This window comes from Brassica oleracea, chromosome C8, assembly GCF_000695525.1.
Source record: "Brassica oleracea var. oleracea cultivar TO1000 chromosome C8, BOL, whole genome shotgun sequence".
NCBI classification, from domain to species: Eukaryota; Viridiplantae; Streptophyta; class Magnoliopsida; order Brassicales; family Brassicaceae; genus Brassica; species Brassica oleracea.
The window spans coordinates 41,370,639-41,390,059 of record NC_027755.1 but is presented as its reverse complement, the minus strand read 5'-3'; the positions used below and the strand labels follow the sequence as shown (position 1 = coordinate 41,390,059).

Here is a 19,421-nt window from a genome sequence, read left to right as displayed (position 1 = left end):
GATTGTAGCTGTTCTGACAGCTGGGCTGAAGGTATCTAGGTAATCAATCCCTTCTGATTGCTCATATCCTTTAACGACCAATCTTGGTGTTCTCTTGAGTAGTGTTCCATCGGCATTTAGTTTAGTTCTGAACACCCATTTGCATCCTAACACATGCATTCCTTCTTCATACGGTACCAGTTCCCATGTGCCAGTTTCATGGCAGTTAGCTATTTCTTCAGACATAGGATCATGCCATCTTTTGTCCTTCAGCGCTTCTGTGACTGTCTTGGGCTCAGGGTAGGCAACCTTAGAGGTCATTAGAGCGTAGCGTGGGTTGGGTTTTATAATGCCAGCTTTGGATCTAGTGAGCATAGGGTGATGAGAGACTGATGTGGCATGTGGTGCTCTTGCAGGTGCTGGGGCTGAAGCAGTGATCACAGTGATGTCTCTGACCAGATGCGAAGTTGAGGCTTCAGTTGAAAGAGTACCAGTTGGAGCCTTAGGGTTCGTGTTAGGAGCAACAAACGAAGTAAGAGGCAATGAGATGCCACAGACGATCGCAGCGGTGGAAATTCTTGTTCATTGAAGAGAGGTATGACCTGCTCAGTCGTTATATTCCTTTGATGAGTATCAGAGGATTGTGTAGCTTGAGCGTTTTCTGATGGCGCAGGTTGTGATGGAGAGAAGCTCTTTTGCCAAGCAGTCATTAGGGGCGTTGTAGCTTGTTGCTGAAGGTGTTTGTACTTATCAGCAAATGAGTAGCAGTGTTCATCAAAAATCACATGACGAGAGATGTACACTCTACCGGTAGGAGGGAAGAGGCATCTGTACCCTTTGTAGAACGCGTTGTAGCCCAAGAACACGCAAGGTAATGATCTTGGATCAAACTTGTTGACTGAGTAGTCTCTTAGCGTAGGATAGCAAGCGCAGCCAAAAGCTCTGAGAGCTGAGTATTCTGGAGCTTTTCCTTGCATTTTCTGATAGGGGCTTACGTCTTGGTTTTTCAGGGAAGATGATGGAAGGAGATTGATGATGTAATTGGCTGTGAAGAAGGCCTCAACCCAGTATATCTGCGGAAGCTTGCTGTCAAACAACATTGAGAGTGCCAATTCAGTGACATGTCTATGCTTTCTCTCAGCTATTCCGTTTTGCTGAGGAGTATGAGGACACGAGACATGCTGAGCTATGCCGTGTTGTTGGAGATGATTCAGGAACTTGGAGCTCATGAACTCTCCGCCACCATCACACTGAAAGGTTTTTATCTTGCATCTTAGTTGGTTTTCCACTAGACTTTGAAATTTACAGAAGATAGGATAGAAGTCTGACTTATTCTTTAAAGGGTAGAACCAACTAAATCTTGACCATTGATCAATGAAGATTACATAGTATCTGAAGCTTGACCGGACATGATTGGTGCAGGACCCCATAGATCACAATGAACTCGTTCAAGAGGCCTTGATGCAGAAAAACTAGAGGCGGAAAACGGTAATCTCTGCTTTTCCCAAGTTGACAAGGCTCGCAAATCTTCTTGGTACTTCTGCTTATTGAGATCAATTTCAATGCTGACAGGTGCTGAAGAACTTGAGAATTAGCATGCCCCATCCTCCTATGCCAAACATCATCTGGTGCTGAACGGTGTCTAGAGGAGATCAAGGCGCAAGCTGACTTTTCTGGTTCCAGCAGGTAAAGACCATTAATGTTTCTTCCCCTTATCATCAACCTCTTTGTGTGCTTGTCCTTAACATGTACCCCATCATCATCAAATTTAAAAGAGCACAAATAATCTTTTGTAGCTTTGGAAACTGAAAGCAAGGATTTGGCAATACTAGGACAAACAAGGACATCAGTGAGAGGTAGTTTACCTGAGGTTGTTGCTATCGAGGAAGATCCGGTGTGAGTGATGGGGAGGAAGTTGCTGTTTCCAACCATAACAGTGTCAGAGCCATAGTATGGTTGAGACTGTTGCAGATGCTGCGGTGAGTTGGTGACGTGAGCCGTAGCTCCACTGTCTGAATACCACTCTATGCCTGCTGCATCAGTAACATCGGTGATTCTCATTGCAGCTAGAGCACGTGGGATGTCTTCTTGTTGGTAGCTGTGATCAAACCGGTGCCAGCATCGGAGAGCAAGATGACCAGGCTTCCCACAGATGTGACAGACAGCACGATTTTCAGAGTCAGAACCTCTGGAGGAGGAGATCTGTTGATGAAATCCTCTGCCACGAGTGGAGTAGGCGGAGCCACGACCTCTGTATCTTCCTCTGTTTCCTCGACCTCTCGAGACGTAGTAAGCATCGGCTTGCTCTGTTTGAACATACGCAAAAGCTAGGTGAGGAGAGACGTCGTTGGTTTTGGTGTAGCTCTGAAGACGGTCATCGAAGCTGATCAGCTTGGGCTTGACGTCTTCAAACGTTGGAGTGGGGACGTTGTCCATCGCGTTCTCGATAGTCGTCTTGATAGGTTCGTAGTCTCTTCCTAGACCCCTGAGGATAAAGAAGATTTTCATAGTTTCAGTGACATGACTTCCTATAGACGCTAGCTGATCACTTAGATTTTTGACGTCTTGTAGATAGATTTCCATCGTTTTGCCAGCTTTTGTGACCGTCTGAAGCTTGTTTTGCAGTTCAAACATTCGGGAGTTGGTGGGTCTGTTGAAGTGCTTTTCAAGGGTTTGCCAAACTTCGCATGAGGTTGTGCAGTCGATAACGACGCTGAGAAGCTGTTCAGATAGGGAGCCAAGCAGCCAAGATTGGACTACTGGGTCGGATTGGAACCAAGTTTGGTGGTCTGGGTTAGGGATGGGGGTGGAGGTGCCTGTAATGCTTGGGGCCATGATGGTGAGAGGTGGTTGTGGAATGGTTCCAGCAACAAAGCCATAAAGGCGTTGTCCACTGAGGAAGGATTGGAACTGTCGTTTCCAGAACGCGAAGTTTTGGTCTGTGAGTTTAACCGTGATGCAGTGCACCACGTTTAGAGATGGTGACTTGTAGGGCTCAAGATCCATGGCTCTGATACCATGAAAGAAGCGATACAATAAAGATGAAGAGGTAAAACTTTCTTTTGTTATTATTTTCTCTTGTTCTTCTTTGGCTTATTACATTGCTTTATATAGAGAATGAGACTAAGTTAAGATGTCTCTGACAGCTCATCATTTAGGACTTGAAATCTATTTGCCGTTGAGATTGTGTGAGCTGTAGCCAGAGGTGCTTTTGCTTTTACGGACGCCAGCGCACCGTTCCTGTTTGTCTCTTGACTAGCTTTGTCTTGAGCGCAGGTACTGATTGTAGAGGATGAGCTCGCTGCAGTGTCGTTTTTCTGCTTGGGCCTCCACACTAAGTTTGGTGGTGAGATGGACTTGGGCTCAACTCCAATACGCATAAGGTTTTGTTAGGGCTTTAGAAGCATCTGGGTAAAAGGAATGTCCATGAATGATAAATGGACTTTAGATTCGTTGAAGGCCCAGTGATTTGCAACCGCCTCATATCTCTGTCGATAAATAGGGCATGCGAATCAACCGGCGGAATTAAAAGAAAAGAAAAATAAATAATCAAACGAACAAAGATGTTCAAAAAATCGAAGGGGAAGAACAAATCGAATCCGAAGGCGAAGGAAGCTGAAACGTCATATACAAATCCCTCAAACGTTGATGTTGTACGGGAGGATTTTGTAAGTGAACTCGATGTGATTTTGTAATTTGGAAGTGTCTTCTGATCAAAATCTCTTGTTTCTTTTTGTTGCTATTTGTTTCTTTTTTTTTTTTTTTTTGACTTTTGTAAAATTGGAAAAACTAAGAGATGAATGTTTAACCACAGATTGTAATTGGAACATACCCTTCCGTGAAAGATGAATCAAAGGAGGCGGCGATAGCTTCTTTGTCCGAATCTGCCAGTAAGATTGATCCCTCACATTTTGCGGCTTTCGTCGACGAAATGACGGTAAGTTGAATATGCTTTTTTGTCTAATCAGACGAAATCGAATTTCAATTTTGGTCCTTTTGTTTGTTTGTTAAACAGGGTGTGCCGGAGATTGACATATGGAGGTTTATCTTTTACCTTAAGAAAGTATTTTCCCAAGTATCATCATTACCATGGTTTAACATGTTAAAGACATCGCCTTTGTCCGATGTGAGTGAGAGAGTTTACGTTTTGTGTTTGTTTTTAAATCAAAAATTAAATTAAAAAAAAAAAAAGGTCCTGACATATCTTGCTCTTGCACAGGTTCCATTATCTTATATTCCTAAATCCGTCTACGAAACAGCAGCCGATTGGATCAACAAACTTCCATCCGTTTCACACTGGAAGTTCGTAACGTGGGCGCTTGACCGACTTCTCATTGATTGGGCAGCACATTCTAAAGGCGAAGAACAACCTTTTATCATATATCAGGTCTTTGTTTGTCTTATATCTCCTCTTCTTCTACTTAGTGCCTTACCTTCCCATTATCTTGGTAGGTGGCGACATTGGTTGAATTGGCCATGGTGTTGCGTGCTAACCCTGATTCTTTGACTGGTCTTTTGCCGATGCTGAGGTGGAGACCTATGTATCATGGCGAAGACAAGCTTCCGCTTATCGTTTGGATGATGTCTCATGCCTTTCAACAAGATTTGCCTGCTGCCTTGTATTCATGGGCGGTTAACTTGCTGCCACTAGTCGTTAGTAACAAGTGCTGCTACAGCTCTCAGTCAATTCATCTCATCCTGCAATTTGTTGAGATGTGAGTCCCTTTTTTTTTTTAAGATTCCCTCCCTCCCCTGCTCTTGTATGTCTAAAATCTTTGTTGTTTTTTTCTTTTAATCAGGAGGATTTTGTCCTCGAATCCAGAGGCTCGGGCTGTACTCCTAAACGAACCTGTTCGACATGGAGAGCGGCTGATTCCACCTCGTTCGTTTGAGATCTTGGTGCGCCTTACATTCCCGCCTAGAGTAGAGGAGGCAACAACAGAGAGGTTTCAGGCAATTTATCCCTTGTTGAAGGAAGTTGCCCTTGCACCAGATACAAGTGCAGACGCACTGAAACAGATATTCACTTTTTCCTTGAAATTAGCTGGAGAAGAAGGTATTATCGGCGGCAAGGCAACAAACGAAACACCACTTGCTTTGCTTCCCCTATTAAATTTACCCTTGGCTTTTGTTTACAGGCAATCCTGCTCTAACCAGTGAAGCTACAGCAATCGCCTTCAGTGTTTTGACACAAAACGTTGATTGCTTTAAGCAATGGGATGTTCTCTACAAGGAGCATCTAGAAGCTAGCGTTGCTCTTCTTAAAAAGCTTGTAGACGAATGGGAGTATCATTCCTTCAAATTATCATCATCACCGACTGATACTCTCACTGTCAAACGAACTATGAATAGCTTCATCCTGAAGGTCTCTTATTAGACTCTTCTTCTAAGCTAATATTAATTCTTTGACCTCACCTTGCTATATATATATTCTGCAGAACGAAATAGCCATCACTGAAGGAGTAGCCAAGCTTTCTCTTTACAAAGAAGCTGACAAGTCGTGCAAACTGATCTCAACGAGACTCACCCCTGGAAGTGGCGGCCGCAACATAATGGATCTGAACAAATCAAATCCGGCAAAGATCGATCCCTCAGACCTTAAGGTAAGTGAACTCGAGATCTGATTTTTTGTATTTGCAAGTTGTAGAATTGTCTTCCGATCAAAATCTTATCTGATTGCTATTAGTTATCTTCAAACTTTGTGTGATGATGAATCAAAGCCCCTGTCGTTAACTTTTGTACAATGGGAAAACTAAGAGATGTTCAACTTTTATCCTAAACAGCTTGTGGAAGACAAATCAAACGCTGAGGAAATTGAAAAGGCGATATTGTCTTTGTCCGAAGCTGCCAAAAAGATGGACCCCTCACCTCTTGCGGCTTACCTCGACCAAGTATTGGCAAGTGAAATTCGCGTTTTGTCTAAATTCAGAAACCGAATTTTAATTCTGGTTTGTTGATAGGACGATGATTGGTATATACCGGCGAAGCAGATGTTGAAATTAATCCATTACTATGGGGATGAACTTTCCCAAGTATCCTTTCAATGGGTCAAGATGTTCCAGGACTATCCTTTATCCAAGCTCATTCATGTGAGAGCTTCCTTTTTTGTAAATCTAAAAGCCATTCTTTGGTGGTTAGCTGATGATGATATCTTTCTTGCTTCAGGTTCCGTTATCTCTTATTCCTAAGCCTGTCTACGAAACAACAGTCGATTTCATCAACGTACTTCCATTCGAGACTATACTACCTGGCGTTGTACTATGGGCCTCTGATTTCATTCTCACTGAATGGCCTAGAGTTGTTGTCAAAGTTGAACAAGACAAATCCAAGGTTCCAATCTTTTGAATAATGGTGTGTTTTATTCAGTTTTAACTTTTGTCTCCAACGTTTTTTTTTTTTTTTTTTCCGACTTGTAGGTGGCAGCATTTGTTGTGTTAGCCATGGTGTTGCGTACTCGACCTGATGCCTTGACTCTTGTTTTGCCGGAGCTGAGGGAGAGTCCTACCTATCAAGGCCAGGACAAGCTTCCGGTTATAATTTGGATGATGGCTCAGGTTAATTCTGATAAAAAAAAAAAAATTTATCCAAATTTGTTGTGTTTTGTTCAAGTTTCTCAATATTTTTTAATTAAATGGTGACAGGCCTCCCAAGGTGATTTATGTGCTGGCTTGTATTCGTGGGTGCGTAACTTGCTGCCACTAGTCGCCAATAACAAGGACTACAGCAGCTCTCAGTCAACTCATCTCATCCTGCAATTTGTTGAGATGTGAGTCCATTTTTAAGTTTTTCTCCCTCCTCTGCTCTTGTATGTCTAAAACCTTTGTTGTTTTTTTCTTTTAATCAGGATTTTGTCCTCGAATCCAGAGGCTCGGGCTGTACTCCTAAACGGAGCTGTTAGGCATGGAGAGTGGCTGATTCCACCTTGTTCGTTTGAGATGTTGGTGCGGCTTACATTCCCTGCTAGAGTAGAGGAGGCAACAGAGAGGTTTCAGGCAATTTATCCCTTGTTGAAGGAAGTGGCCCTTGCACCAGATACAAGTGCAGACGCACTAAACAGATATTCACTTTTTCCTTGAAATTAGCTGGCCAAAAAGGTATTGGTAACCAACGAAACCCCCTCTCTCTTTCTTTTGAATTTACCACCCTTTGCTTGTTTCACAGGAAATCCTGCTCTGGCCAATGAAGCTACAGCGATCGCCATCAGTGTTTTGACACGAAACGTGGATTGCTTTAAGCGATGGGATGTTCTCTACAAGGAGAATCTTGGAAGCTAGCGTTGCTCTTCTTAAAAAGCTTGTAGACGAATGGGAGCATCATTCCCTCAAACTATTATCATCATCGTCGAGTGTCAAGCATGCTATGAACAGCTTCAGGATGATGAAGGTAATAGTGCCTCTCTTAGAATCTTCTAAAGCTACTATTTAACTAATTATCATCTCTGACCTGCTATTTTTTTTTTTTTTATTATTGACTGTAGACCGGAACAACCATCACTGAAGGAGTAGATAGTTTTCTTTACGAAGAAGCTCACAGGTCGTTCAAACTGATCTCGAGGAGTCTCTCACGTCACCTCCGCAAAGCACGTACCCAAATGCACTTGCTCGATTTTCCCACATGAAATAGTTAGATTTTCAATAAAGATGTTACTGGTTAATCACTCTCCTCAATACTCACTCCCTTGTGAGAAACAAATTAGATTATTGCGTTTGACTTGGTAAATGTAGCAAGAAATGTGGGGAATACAGAAATATCTTTTTGATTTTTTTTTTCTCTCGTATCTTTTCCCTGAAACTCGAAGAGAGAGCCCTGAATCTTGATCGATCTATGCATTGGGTTTTTATATTAAGGCTTAAATTTTTTATCGAACCCCATTCTAGGCTTCTAGCAAACATGTTATAAACCCCATTCCGGTATCGGCATACAAATCGCCAAAAACTATCAACGCACCGGTGCGGTGATGTGGTCATGAAGAATACAATAGTGACGAGAGAAACAAAAACGAACTGGGTTTTTCTTTTTCTGAATAAAGATCGTAGAGTGGATGTTGGGCGAAGAAGCTGTTGGAAGTTTGATGAAAGTTGCGAATTAAGGAGAGAATTTGACACTTAAGTTTAATGATATAGAATCATCCACCACCCTAAATTAAGGACACAATTTAAACTATAACCAAGTGTTGTGGACATTTGTTGTTGTCATAGTTATCGACTCTATGTTAACTCACTTCAATGGTGCCATGACCATAATAATCATTAATATAATGGGATAGGCTGGTAGCATATATGCATCATACTAGTAGCTCGTAAGGATATAAATCTTCTAATACACAACCATATAAAGGGCAAGAGTTCTCATTTTTTATATCTTTTACATGAACAATGAAATCATATAAAACTCGGATCAAGTTAATGGTCAGACATTTTGATGAGTAAATTCAAACATATCAGTCATCTAAGAGAACGGGCTTGATAAAATAAGACTCTTCATCACTCGAAACTCGAAAGACATTTTGATGAGTAAATTCAAACATATTAAAGAGACGGGCTAGATAAAATAAGACGGGCTAGATAAAATAAGACTGTATACACACAAACGGGAACCAACATCCACATGAGAGACACGACCAACAATATATGTCACCTTGTCAAGGAACCAAAGAACAGCGGGTAAGGATGATCAATGCGAGCTAACAAGGAAAGGATTTTGGCAAAACCCGCACTCAATGGTCTCTGATCCTGAGATTGGAACCTGAACCTGCAATTCATATGGAAATGGTTATCACCGCATACATGGTACCAAGAGACACCACAAAAGGCAAACTTCAAATATCCAATTTGGCTCAAGTCCTTATATCGACTTGCTTTATCTAACTGTTCAGATGATCAAGCAACAATCTCACCGATCTAATATTGTTAGATACCTAGCTGTTCGATACTAGAGCTCGCATGCTTAGCAGTTCAATCCTCACATTTATAAAATAAAGGACCCCATGAGTAGAAGAGATCTCATAGATACATGGTAAGATTATCAACCATTTATCTAGCTATTCTATTTCGTAAATGTATTTGCAAGATGATCATACACACTGACACAAGTGATTATATCTATGAGGACCGCCATGTTTTACTTGTTCTAGAAAATATAGGACCCGAAAAACATACAAAGAAAGATGTGTTATTAAAAAATCTAACCAGCAATAGCACTGTACATGTTGGACAAGCTACCTCCTTCATCCGCCTCCCAGATCCTTCTCTCGAACCTGTTGAAGTCATCATATCTATCCTTCTAAGTAAAACCATAAATTGACTAGAAACATCAAATCAAAACCATGAACTATATTAAACATAAATAATTACCAGATGAAGACCTGCGGTTCTTCTCCATTTCCTCCTGTGGCAAACATATATTCGCAATCAGAAACCAATTATATAATTTGTGCCGCTTATCAACTCCAATTCCTACTGGTTAAGTTCAATAAAGAAACCCGGGGATATTTAGTTAACCTGTAACTTTCTAGCGAGGTCTCCATGGCTCTGCACACTCACGTTTCTGCTAGCAGATTCCTTGGCATAACTCAATCTTTGCGACACTTCTGCCTGCACATCAAGAATCAGATTCATATTAAGCAGCATCACTTTTTAAACTTAAGACGCCTACTCTGACATAACAAGTTGCCCGTCCAAATTTACTTTTAACTAGAAAAGCCAACCACGGTTCTCCATTTTAAAGCTAAATCAACACACTCTAATAAATCCATGGAACATGATTCCTCAAGTTGAAAAAAATTGGGCGGATCATACCATGCACCGGTCGGAGACAGGGACTTGAGGAGCATTCCGCTCTGCAAAAGCAAGGAATGCTGGATCTGTCTGGAAGTGTTCATTGATTACGTGGTAAGTTTGCAGCAACAGTTGCGGGAAGCTGGCACTGAAATACTCAAGTACATCCTTTTGGGTTGTACCCAAGATTTCCTAAAACATTAAACCCGAGAGAGAGTTAATACTATGAAATATAAAAGAATGGTAGATATCTTTACAAATACATACCCGGAGACCTTCATCTTCCTCTTGATCCTGTTGATCGTAGTGTGCGAGTTTGTTTCTAACCAATTTTACCAAGTGGGCAATGTTGTGTCGATCGTAATAAGATGCCGGTCCTTGTTTATTATACTCTGGAAACCTGGTTTTAGGCTTCTAACCCAACCTAGGTGCGGCTGCTTCAGAACCTTATCTTTAAGGTTATGTAGTGAATCCTTTAAACCATCAGACCAAGTCCTTGCCAGGAGAGTACTAGCGATGTTATAGAACCGCACAGTCTTATCAGTTGACCAAAAGAAAGGTTCAAGTAAAGCTCTCTATGCCGTTACACTGCAATAAACGAGGTTGGTTAATACTCTCCTAATGAAAAAAAAAGAAAGTCTAATAATAAGGAAATCAATAGAGAGATAACATTACCGCACTAAAGTCGAACAAGAACATATGTGTTTATGTAGGACTCTCGTATAACAAAACAGTTGCTTCGTTTTATTAATCTTTCTTCTCTTACTTTCTTAAGATCATCTTACATTAGATCTCTTTATATAGGTAATAGAAATTTTAGCTTATCCTATTACAACATGATCTAGGAATCTTAACCTAATCCTAAATATATTAGGCTTTAGTTATTCAAGTTTTCTTTATGAATAATAACTTGTTTCCTAAGTAACAACTTGAAGCTTATCCAACATTCTCTCTCTTAAGCTTCAAATCTTCTTTGCTTAAGTTGAGAACTTGAATTCGATCCCTCAATTCCTTGAACTGAATCTTTGCCAAAGCCTTCGTCAATATGTCCGCAAGCTGATCCTTTCCAGGGACATATTAAACGTCAATCAGACCTCTTTCAACGCATTCTTGTATAAAGTGATACTTCTTATGAATGTGTTTGCTTTATCGGTGAAAGACTGGATTATTGGTTAAGGCAATAGCTGACTTGTTGTCCACACGAATCAGTGTCTTTGCGACCTTCTTCCCTGTAATCTCGCTCATCAAGTCTTGAAGCCAGATGGCTTGCTTTGCAGCTTCAGTTGCAGCCATAAACTCGGCTTCACAAGACGAGAGAGCCACAATTTCTTGCTTTTGAGAACACCACGTTATAGGAGTTTCGCCGAAACAGAACAAGTGTCCGGTGGTGCTCTTGCCATCGTCAGGGTCTGTGTTGTGACTACTATCGCTGAAACCGATGAGAGATTGTGATCCAAGACTTTTGAACTTTAGACCGTATCCCATATTTCCTTGCAGGTACTTCAGAACGTTCTTTAGCACGTTCCCATTGGATACACGAGGAGAATGCATGTACCGGCTGAGTATGCCAACGGAGAAAGCTAAATCAGGCCTTGTGTGTGATAAATACCTTAGACATCCGATTATTCTCCTAAAGATCGTTGCATCGATCTCTGCCTCCTCTGATGCTTTGGACAGCTTTAAACCAAACTCCATAGGTTTGAGTTGAGTTGCAAGCGTCCATCTTTGCTTCTTCCAGTATGCGTCGTGCATAAGCTTCTTGTTTGATCTCTATACCGTCAGAGCCTTGTCTTACTTCAATACCAAGGTAATAAGTTAGTTTACCAAGGTCTGACATCTCAAACTTCTTTGCCATTGCTTTCTTAAACTCAATGATCGAGCTGAGTGTATTTCCCGTCACAAACAGATCGTCAACATAAGTGGCTACTATCAAAAGCTTCTTGCCTTCTTCCTTCCGATAGACTGAGTTTTCTTTGGAGCACTTGATAAAATTTAAGCTCTTTAGGATCTGATCAAGCTTCGTGTTCCATGCCCGTGGAGCTTGTCGAAGTCCATATAATGCCTTAGAAAGTTTGAAAACTTTGTGCTCTTCTCCCTTCTTTTCAAAACCTTCAGGCTGCGCTACATAGACGTCTTCGTTTAATTCTCCGTGCAGGAAGGCTGTTTTGACATCCAAGTGGTGGATCTCCCATTGACTTGTAGCAGCTAAACCTATCAAGAGTCTGATTGTTTCTATGCGTGCTACATGTGCAAACACCTCGTCGAAGTCAATCCCAAGTTCTTGGACATATCCCTTAGCTACCAATCTTGCTTTGAACTTGATTATATTTCCATCTGCATCACGTTTAATCTTAAAGACCCATCGAAGACCAATAACCTTTACTCCAGATGGCTTATCAATCAATACCCAAGTTTCATTCTTGTTGATTGAATCAATCTCGTCTGAGCATGCTATTCTCCATCGCTTGATTTTGCTTGCTTCTTGGTAGCTACGTGGTTCATCGTCGAGTGATAGAAGGAGCATCTCACACTCTAGATTAGCCATAAGCAGATAATCATCTAGATAGCTTGGACGAGAAGTTTGTCGAGTTGATCTTCTAGGTTCAGGGATCTCTGTTTCTTCGGACCCTGCGTCTTCTTCCACTTGATCATGATCGTCTACGGTTGTTGCATCGACTGTGTCTGTAACTTCATCCGTAGCTACTTCTGTAACTTCTTCTTGCTGCGGTGCGATGCTGAAGGGACCATGACCAACATCCATTGTTGTTCCCCAAGATAGTTGGAACATACCAGGCTCGCTTGTCTTCTCCTTTTCATCTCCCTTCCACTTCCAGCAAGCCTTCTCGTTAAAGTTCACGTCGCGGCTTACAACTATACGTCTTGCTGTAGGATTATACAGTCTATAAGCCTTGGATCCTGGTTCAGTTCCGAGATGAACTAGGGTCTGTGATCGATCATCAAGTTTTCTCACGAGAACAGAGTCTCTCTTTGCGTAAGCAATGCAACCAAATACCCTTAGGTGACCAATGCTCGACTTTCTTTTCTTTAGACTCTCATATGGTGTCTGATTCTTTAATGCCCTTGTAGGAACACAGTTAATCAGATAAGTAGCGTGACGTACAGCCTCACCCCACATATAATTTGGAACGTTCATAGCTCTTAGAAGGCTACGAGACATCTCCATTAATGTGTGATTCCTCCTTTCAACCACACCGTTCTGTTGTGGTGTGTATGGAGCGGTAAGATGACGTTTAATGCCACTTTTGTTACAGAAATCCTGAAACTCTCTTGATGTGAACTCTCCACCTCTGTCCGTTCGAAGTGTCTGAATCTCTTTGTTAATGTCCTTCTCAACAAGTTTCTTAAACTCTTTAAACTTCTCAAACGCCTCACTTTTATCCTTTAACAGGATCGACCACATATATTTGGTACAATCATCGATTATAACAAAGATATATATGTTGCGTGAAAGTGTTGATGGTGAGATAGGACCATAAAGATCAGCATGTAGGAGCTCCAAAGCATGTGATGATCTGTAAGTCGTTGCCTTTGGAAATACATGTCAGGTTTGCTTTCCAACTAAGCAAGACTCACAAATCTCTTTTTCTTCTTGAATTTCTGGAAGCCCACGAACCATATCTTGTGTAGCCATCGTTCTTATGGTTCTGAAGCTAATATGCCCAAGCCTTGTGTGCCATCTCCATGCTTCTTCTTCAACTTTTGGAAGGAAACATGCAGGCTTGCCTACCTTAAGAGAGATTTTGTATAATCGGTTAGGAGCTCTTAAAACCTTTATCAGTAACCTCCCATTAGGATCTCTTAACGCCAGATAGTCGTCTTTCATTCTGACGTCGCAACCTTGCTCGGTGGCTTGCCCTAGACTGAGTATATTGCTCTTTAACTCCGGGATATAGTAGATATCAGTAAGTAGCTTTTGTTCTCCTGTCTTTGCTTCAAACAAAATTGTACCCTTCCCATTAATATCTACATATGATCCATCGCCAAACTTAACCTTTCCTTTGATGTTTTGATTCAGCTCAGCAAAGTAAGAGACCTCTCCCATCATGTGATTACTAGCACCATTATCTAAGTACCAAACTCCTTCTTCTTTCTTGTTGGCTTCGTACTTCTTTGGCATCACCTTTTCTTCATTGAGGAAGACAGTTTTGTGTAGATATAGGGCAGCATCAGCTTCCTTTGTATCGGCTTTGTTGAGCTCGTGATCATCTTGTTTCTTCTCAGGACATACAGACGCAAAGTGACCTTTCTTCTTGCAACTGAAACACACGATCTGCGAGTAATATCGCTTATCTTTTCCTCTTTCGTGTGTGTTACTTCTTCCTCTGCCTCTTCCTCTGTTTCCTTGTCCACGACCTCTGCCTCTTCCTCTATTTCCTGTTTTTCCATCGGAACTTGCGTAGAGGAGATTGCTTTGTGACTCATGTGTAACTTCATCTTGAATCCGTTCTTCGAAAGCTTTAAGTCTACCAACTATTTCTTCATAACTCGTCTTGTTTAAGTCAAGAATTTACTCAATAGATGCTGTCATGTGAATAAACTTTGATCTAGGTAAGCAATTCAAGAACTTCTTCACGAGTTTAGGTTCGTCAAAAACTTGACCAAGTGCGGCTGACTTCGCGGCGATCTCTGTTGACTTCCCGAAGAAGCTATCGATAGATTCAGAATCTTGCATTCTTAGGCATTCAAAATCGTTCATTAGAGTTTGTAGACGTGCTTCTTTTACGCGTTCGGCACCAACGTTTCTGGATGCAATAGCTTCCCAAATTTCTTTAGGGGAGTCATCTTCTCCAGGCTGTAGAATGAAACTCTCAGGTACTGACTGAAACAGAAGTGTTGTTGCCAGATCGTTCTTCTCTTCATTGGTTGAACCAGGATCGATTGTCTCCCAAATTTTATGAACCTTTAGCAACACCTTCATCCTCTTCGCCTATACAATATAATTTGACGAGGACAGCATCAGACATACAATTGTGGATGGAACGTTTGATTTCGTCAGAATATTAACGTCACCCATTGTTGCCGTGTCTTGACTTTGATTTCTTTAATTCAAAACCTCGTGCTCTGATACCAAATAAAGTCGAACAAGAACGTATGTGTTTATGTAGGACTCTCGTATAACAAAACAGTTGTTTTGTTTTATTAATCTTTCTTCTCTTACTTTCTTAAGATCATCTTACATTAGATCTATTTATATAGGTAATAGAAATCTTAACTTATCCTATTACAACATGATCTAGGAATCTTAACCTAATCCTAAATCTATTATGCTTTAGTTATTCAAGTTTCCTTTATGAATAACTTGTTTCCTAAGTCACAACTTGAAGCTTATCCAACAAATCCGAGGGAGTTCTAATGCAATTCTTGTCAAGGAGAAGAAACCCACCAATTCCCTGGTATGCTCTCTCCTTAAACCTTCTTTACTATTCCGACAAGTATTTAAACTGTCGTAATTTACCAATTCATGTTCAATGCAATGCTCCTAAAGTAGTATAATCATTGAAAAATCTTTTTTTTTTAAGAATTGATTTTAATAATTTTAATAATCACGAAAAATAGTTGATAACCAAAGAGGAAGGATTGGTCTTGTACGAAGACATGATTCTCGGTCGTTCTTTCGAGGACATGTGTGCTCAAATGTACTACCGTGGCAAGATGTTCGGTTTTGTCCACTTGTACAACGGCCAAGAAGCCGTCTCCACCGGCTTCATCAAGCTTCTCACCAAATCCGATTCAGTCGTCAGCACGTACCGTGACCACGTCCACGCCCTCAGCAAAGGCGTCTCCGCTCGCGCCGTCATGAGCGAACTCTTCGGGAAAGTCACCGGTTGCTGCAGAGGCCAAGGTGGGTCCATGCACATGTTCTCTAAAGAACACAACATGCTCGGTGGCTTTGCTTTCATAGGCGAAGGCATCCCTGTCGCCACTGGTGCTGCCTTCACTTCCAAGTACAAGAGGGAAGTCTTGAAGCAGGACTGCGATGACGTCACTGTTGCGTTCTTCGGAGATGGGACTTGTAACAACGGGCAGTTCTACGAGTGTTTGAACATAGCTGCGCTTTATAAGTTGCCTATTATCTTCGTTGTTGAGAATAACTTGTGGGCCATTGGGATGTCTCACTTGAGATCGACTTCTGATCCTGAGATATGGAAGAAAGGTCCTGCGTTTGGGATGCCAGGTGTTCATGTTGACGGTATGGATGTGCTCAAGGTGAGGGAAGTGGCTAAAGAGGCTGTTACTAGAGCTAGAAGAGGTGAAGGTCCGACATTGGTGGAATGTGAGACTTACAGGTTCAGAGGACACTCCTTGGCTGATCCTGATGAGCTCCGTGATGCTGGTACATCTCTTGTTCCTTCCTTCTTGAAGCTTGTAGCGTTTATCTTAGATTATGAAGCTTTCGTGACTGATTAGTTAATTTATTTTGTTGTGGCAGCTGAGAAAGCCAAGTATGCGGCTAGAGATACGATCACAGCACTGAAGAAGTATCTGATAGAGAACAAGCTTGCGAATGAAGGGGAACTTAAGAAGATAGACGATTTGGTGGAGGAAGCGGTTGAGTTTGCAGACGCGAGCCCACAGCCTGGTCGGAGTCAGTTGCTAGAGAATGTGTTTGCTGATCCAAAAGGGTTTGGAATTGGACCTGATGGACGTTACAGGTGTGAGGATCCCAAGTTTACTGAAGGCACAGCTCAAGTCTGATAAAGCGACAGAGAGAGAGTTAAATAGTGTCTTTGGCTTCTGTTTGATGTTGTTAAGTTAAAATGCCACAAGGAAACAGTTTGAATCGTTTGAGCTTTTTCTATTTTTTCTTTGTTCGATGGTTTTACAATTTACAAATATGCTCTTTAATGTTTGACCGGTCATTATGGGTTCGCATCTTTTTCTTATATAAATTATTATTTCTCTGTGTATTTGTTATTTATTAAATCATTGGATGGAAAATGGGTGTTGAAAAAAAACTCAAAAATAATAATTACTGAAATATGTAAAAATTTATAGTTTTACAGTTAAAATGTTTCAAAATTTATCATATTTTTGACAAATAACATATTCTAGTCAAAATATAAAAAATAAATTTATTTATGAATAATACAAAATATTTATAAAATAAGAATACCTTTACTTTAGAACATATACATTTAAGATTATGAGTCCGCATTTGGTTTTGTTAGGGTTTTAAAAACTGGGCTCTTAGCTTTGTTTAAGGCCCATAGATTGGCTATAAATGATAAATGGACTAGAGATTTGTTTTACGCCCATTAAAAGGAAAGCGACATAATAAGACAATTTAATGAGGGCCCATGTCAGAAGATGAGTTAGTGACGTATGAAGATGTAGTAGTAAATTATGATGGTGCAACATAGCAGCAACTTGTTGACCACCTGAACAGAACTCTAGACTGAAATAAACGGAGTCAATGTGAACCATACATTTCCACATTAAGTAACTGCCAAACCAAACCTAACTGAGCAGGCCCGACACCATTTATCTGAATGATTCGTCTGCCACTTACACAAAAATACTATTATTATTGTTCTTTTACATCACCTAGTTTCCTGTTTATTCCATCTTCTGGTTTCAATAGCTTATGCTCAAATCTATTGTCCTGTTTATATTTTTTTAATCATTGGTTCGAGACAGTGCGATGCCCTCCAATAAAATATAGTCTAAATTTTATCATGAACTTTTAAAACAAAAATGTATCACAATATACATATCTTAAGGAATTAACAAAAAATATATATGAGATAGTGCAAACCAGATGGATCCAATGAAAGTTTAAAAAGAGAGTATAAAGGATCATTTCAAAATGCGATCAATTAACATGGAGAATTATCTCCCCAAATTGCGACTAGTTTATCTCATTGAAAAAACATGATGTGAAGAACGTATGTAATACTTTTTCAAAAAAGAAAAAGAAATTTAAAAGAATTGTATGTAGTAAACATCGGAGTAATGGTGCAGGTCTATTTCTGATTTCAGTTAAAGAAAACAAATTTGGGTGTAACGAACTGAAAGTCATGAATGAAGAGGATGACTGGGGATTTTGCCTTTTTGGATGGGAAGCTCCTCTCTGGAATTTGGGGGAGTAGTTCTTTTTTTTCCAAGAAATTGTTAGTTATTAATTATGGTTATCTTGTTTATAATTTATCAATGTTTTGGAATATTTAGGCGTCACATCATACACAATACTATATTGTATTTTCATCAAGGTGATTCGTGGCCATAAAATTCCAGACTATGCTTATAGGTTAGAAGTATAAACTTTAACTTAGTGAGGTACATGTCGTCCCACTATATTACAAATTTCAAGATAAACAAATATCTTGTCTTGTTAATTCAGCTGATTTTCTGCTCCTTTCAGTGGCTTTTTTTTAATATGATATTAGGCTGGGTTCCACGTTGACAGATCATGCATTCAAACTCGGATAGCAATATGAACTCTTTTTCGTATTCACCAACGTGTGTGTTTGTCAGATGAGTTTTATTAGGCTCAGTCTTAGAGGATTACGATCAATCTTATCAATGAAAATATTTAGAGCACCATTATCCATAGAAACACAAATGAGATCCTTAATGATTATTTAATTATATAAGTGTAGTAAGTGGGCTTTAGAAATATAGTTAAGAAACTGTTCGATTTTATGCCTCCAATGGTAGTTTCTTAATTAAAGGTTCTTAAAAAAAAAAAATTATAAATTTTTTTTTGAAGTTAAAATTTATTTATTACATAAAACATATTAAAAGATAATATTTTCAACGTAGGATTTAAAATAAAAACATAAAAACAAAGATTACAAAAATAAAAGAGAATTATTTGAAAGAAGCATCAGAGCTCAGTTGTTGTCTTCATCACGTCCAAATTTACGCCATATATGTTCAACCAAATCAGCTTTGAGGCGTTGATGCATCTGTTTATCACGAATTCGAGTTCGAACACCCATCATATTGACGATATTTGAAGGCATATCTGTAGAATACGTGAGATCGACATGTGAACTTCCGGCGTCTTCTCCTTGTTGGAACTCTGAAACATTAAATTGAGTGTATCCATCTCGTTCGTCTTCAACTATCATATTATGGAGTATGATACATGCTCTCATAATATTCCCAATTTTGACTTTATCCCAGAAAAGGGTTGGATTCTTAACAATGGCAAAACGAGCTTGCAAGACTCCAAAAGCACGCTCCACATCTTTTCGGGCAGCTTCTTGACGTTGAGCAAATAAAACTGCTTTCGGGCCTTGTGGTATTTGAATAGATTGAATAAACGTTGTCCATTTCGGGTAAATACCATCGGTGAGATAGTAAGCCAAATGATACTCTTTTCCATTGACGGAGTAAGTGACTTGCGGAGCTTGACCGTTTATTATGTCATCAAAAACAGGTGAGCGATCAAGAACATTGATATCATTTAAGGTACCTGGAGGTCCAAAAAATGCATGTCATATCCAGAGATCATATGAAGCAACCGCCTCTAAAACGATGGTTGGCTTACCCGAACCACGAGAATATTGCCCTTTCCAAGCGGTGGGACAATTCTTCCACTCCCAATGCATACAATCGATGCTTCCTATCATACCGGGAAATCCACGCTGCTCACCAATATCAAGTAGACGTTGAAGATCAGCGGGTGTTGGTCTTCTT

The 19,421-nt window shown here is 40.3% G+C and overlaps 1 protein-coding gene, 1 long non-coding RNA gene and 1 pseudogene across 3 annotated transcripts; 2 read left to right on the top strand and 1 right to left on the bottom strand.

Moving 5' to 3' along the window:
- Positions 1-3,525: 3,525 nt before the first annotated feature.
- LOC106311745 lies at positions 3,526-7,742 on the top strand (annotated as a pseudogene). The gene is made up of 16 exons (XR_001264080.1): positions 3,526-3,647; positions 3,794-3,916; positions 3,995-4,105; positions 4,199-4,366; positions 4,432-4,694; positions 4,779-5,035; positions 5,118-5,344; positions 5,418-5,582; positions 5,763-5,876; positions 5,940-6,068; positions 6,145-6,309; positions 6,396-6,533; positions 6,621-6,745; positions 6,824-7,073; positions 7,141-7,362; positions 7,457-7,742. The product of XR_001264080.1 is annotated as an uncharacterized LOC106311745 (transcript).
- Positions 7,743-9,172: 1,430 nt separating this feature from the next.
- LOC106311747 lies at positions 9,173-9,579 on the bottom strand. The gene is made up of 3 exons (XR_001264082.1): positions 9,480-9,579; positions 9,333-9,366; positions 9,173-9,235 (listed from the first exon to the last, which is right to left on the bottom strand). It is a non-coding gene; the product is annotated as an uncharacterized LOC106311747 (long non-coding RNA).
- Positions 9,580-14,867: 5,288 nt separating this feature from the next.
- On the top strand, positions 14,868-16,472 carry LOC106309432 (pyruvate dehydrogenase E1 component subunit alpha-3, chloroplastic-like). The gene is made up of 4 exons (XM_013746456.1): positions 14,868-14,888; positions 15,101-15,169; positions 15,333-16,110; positions 16,207-16,472. Exons 1-4 carry the CDS (start codon positions 14,868-14,870, stop codon positions 16,470-16,472), a joined length of 1,134 nt encoding a protein of 377 aa, XP_013601910.1.
- Positions 16,473-19,421: the final 2,949 nt, after the last annotated feature.

Bases quoted from the DNA above. Each gene is read 5' to 3' on its own strand.
- LOC106309432 (XM_013746456.1), top strand. From the start codon at position 14,868: ATGTGTTTATGTAGGACTCTC. The intron at 14,889-15,100 runs GTATAACAAAAC...CACAACTTGAAG, and splicing joins TGTGTTTATGTAGGACTCTC to CTTATCCAACAAATCCGAGG. The intron at 15,170-15,332 runs GTATGCTCTCTC...CACGAAAAATAG, and splicing joins AGAAACCCACCAATTCCCTG to TTGATAACCAAAGAGGAAGG.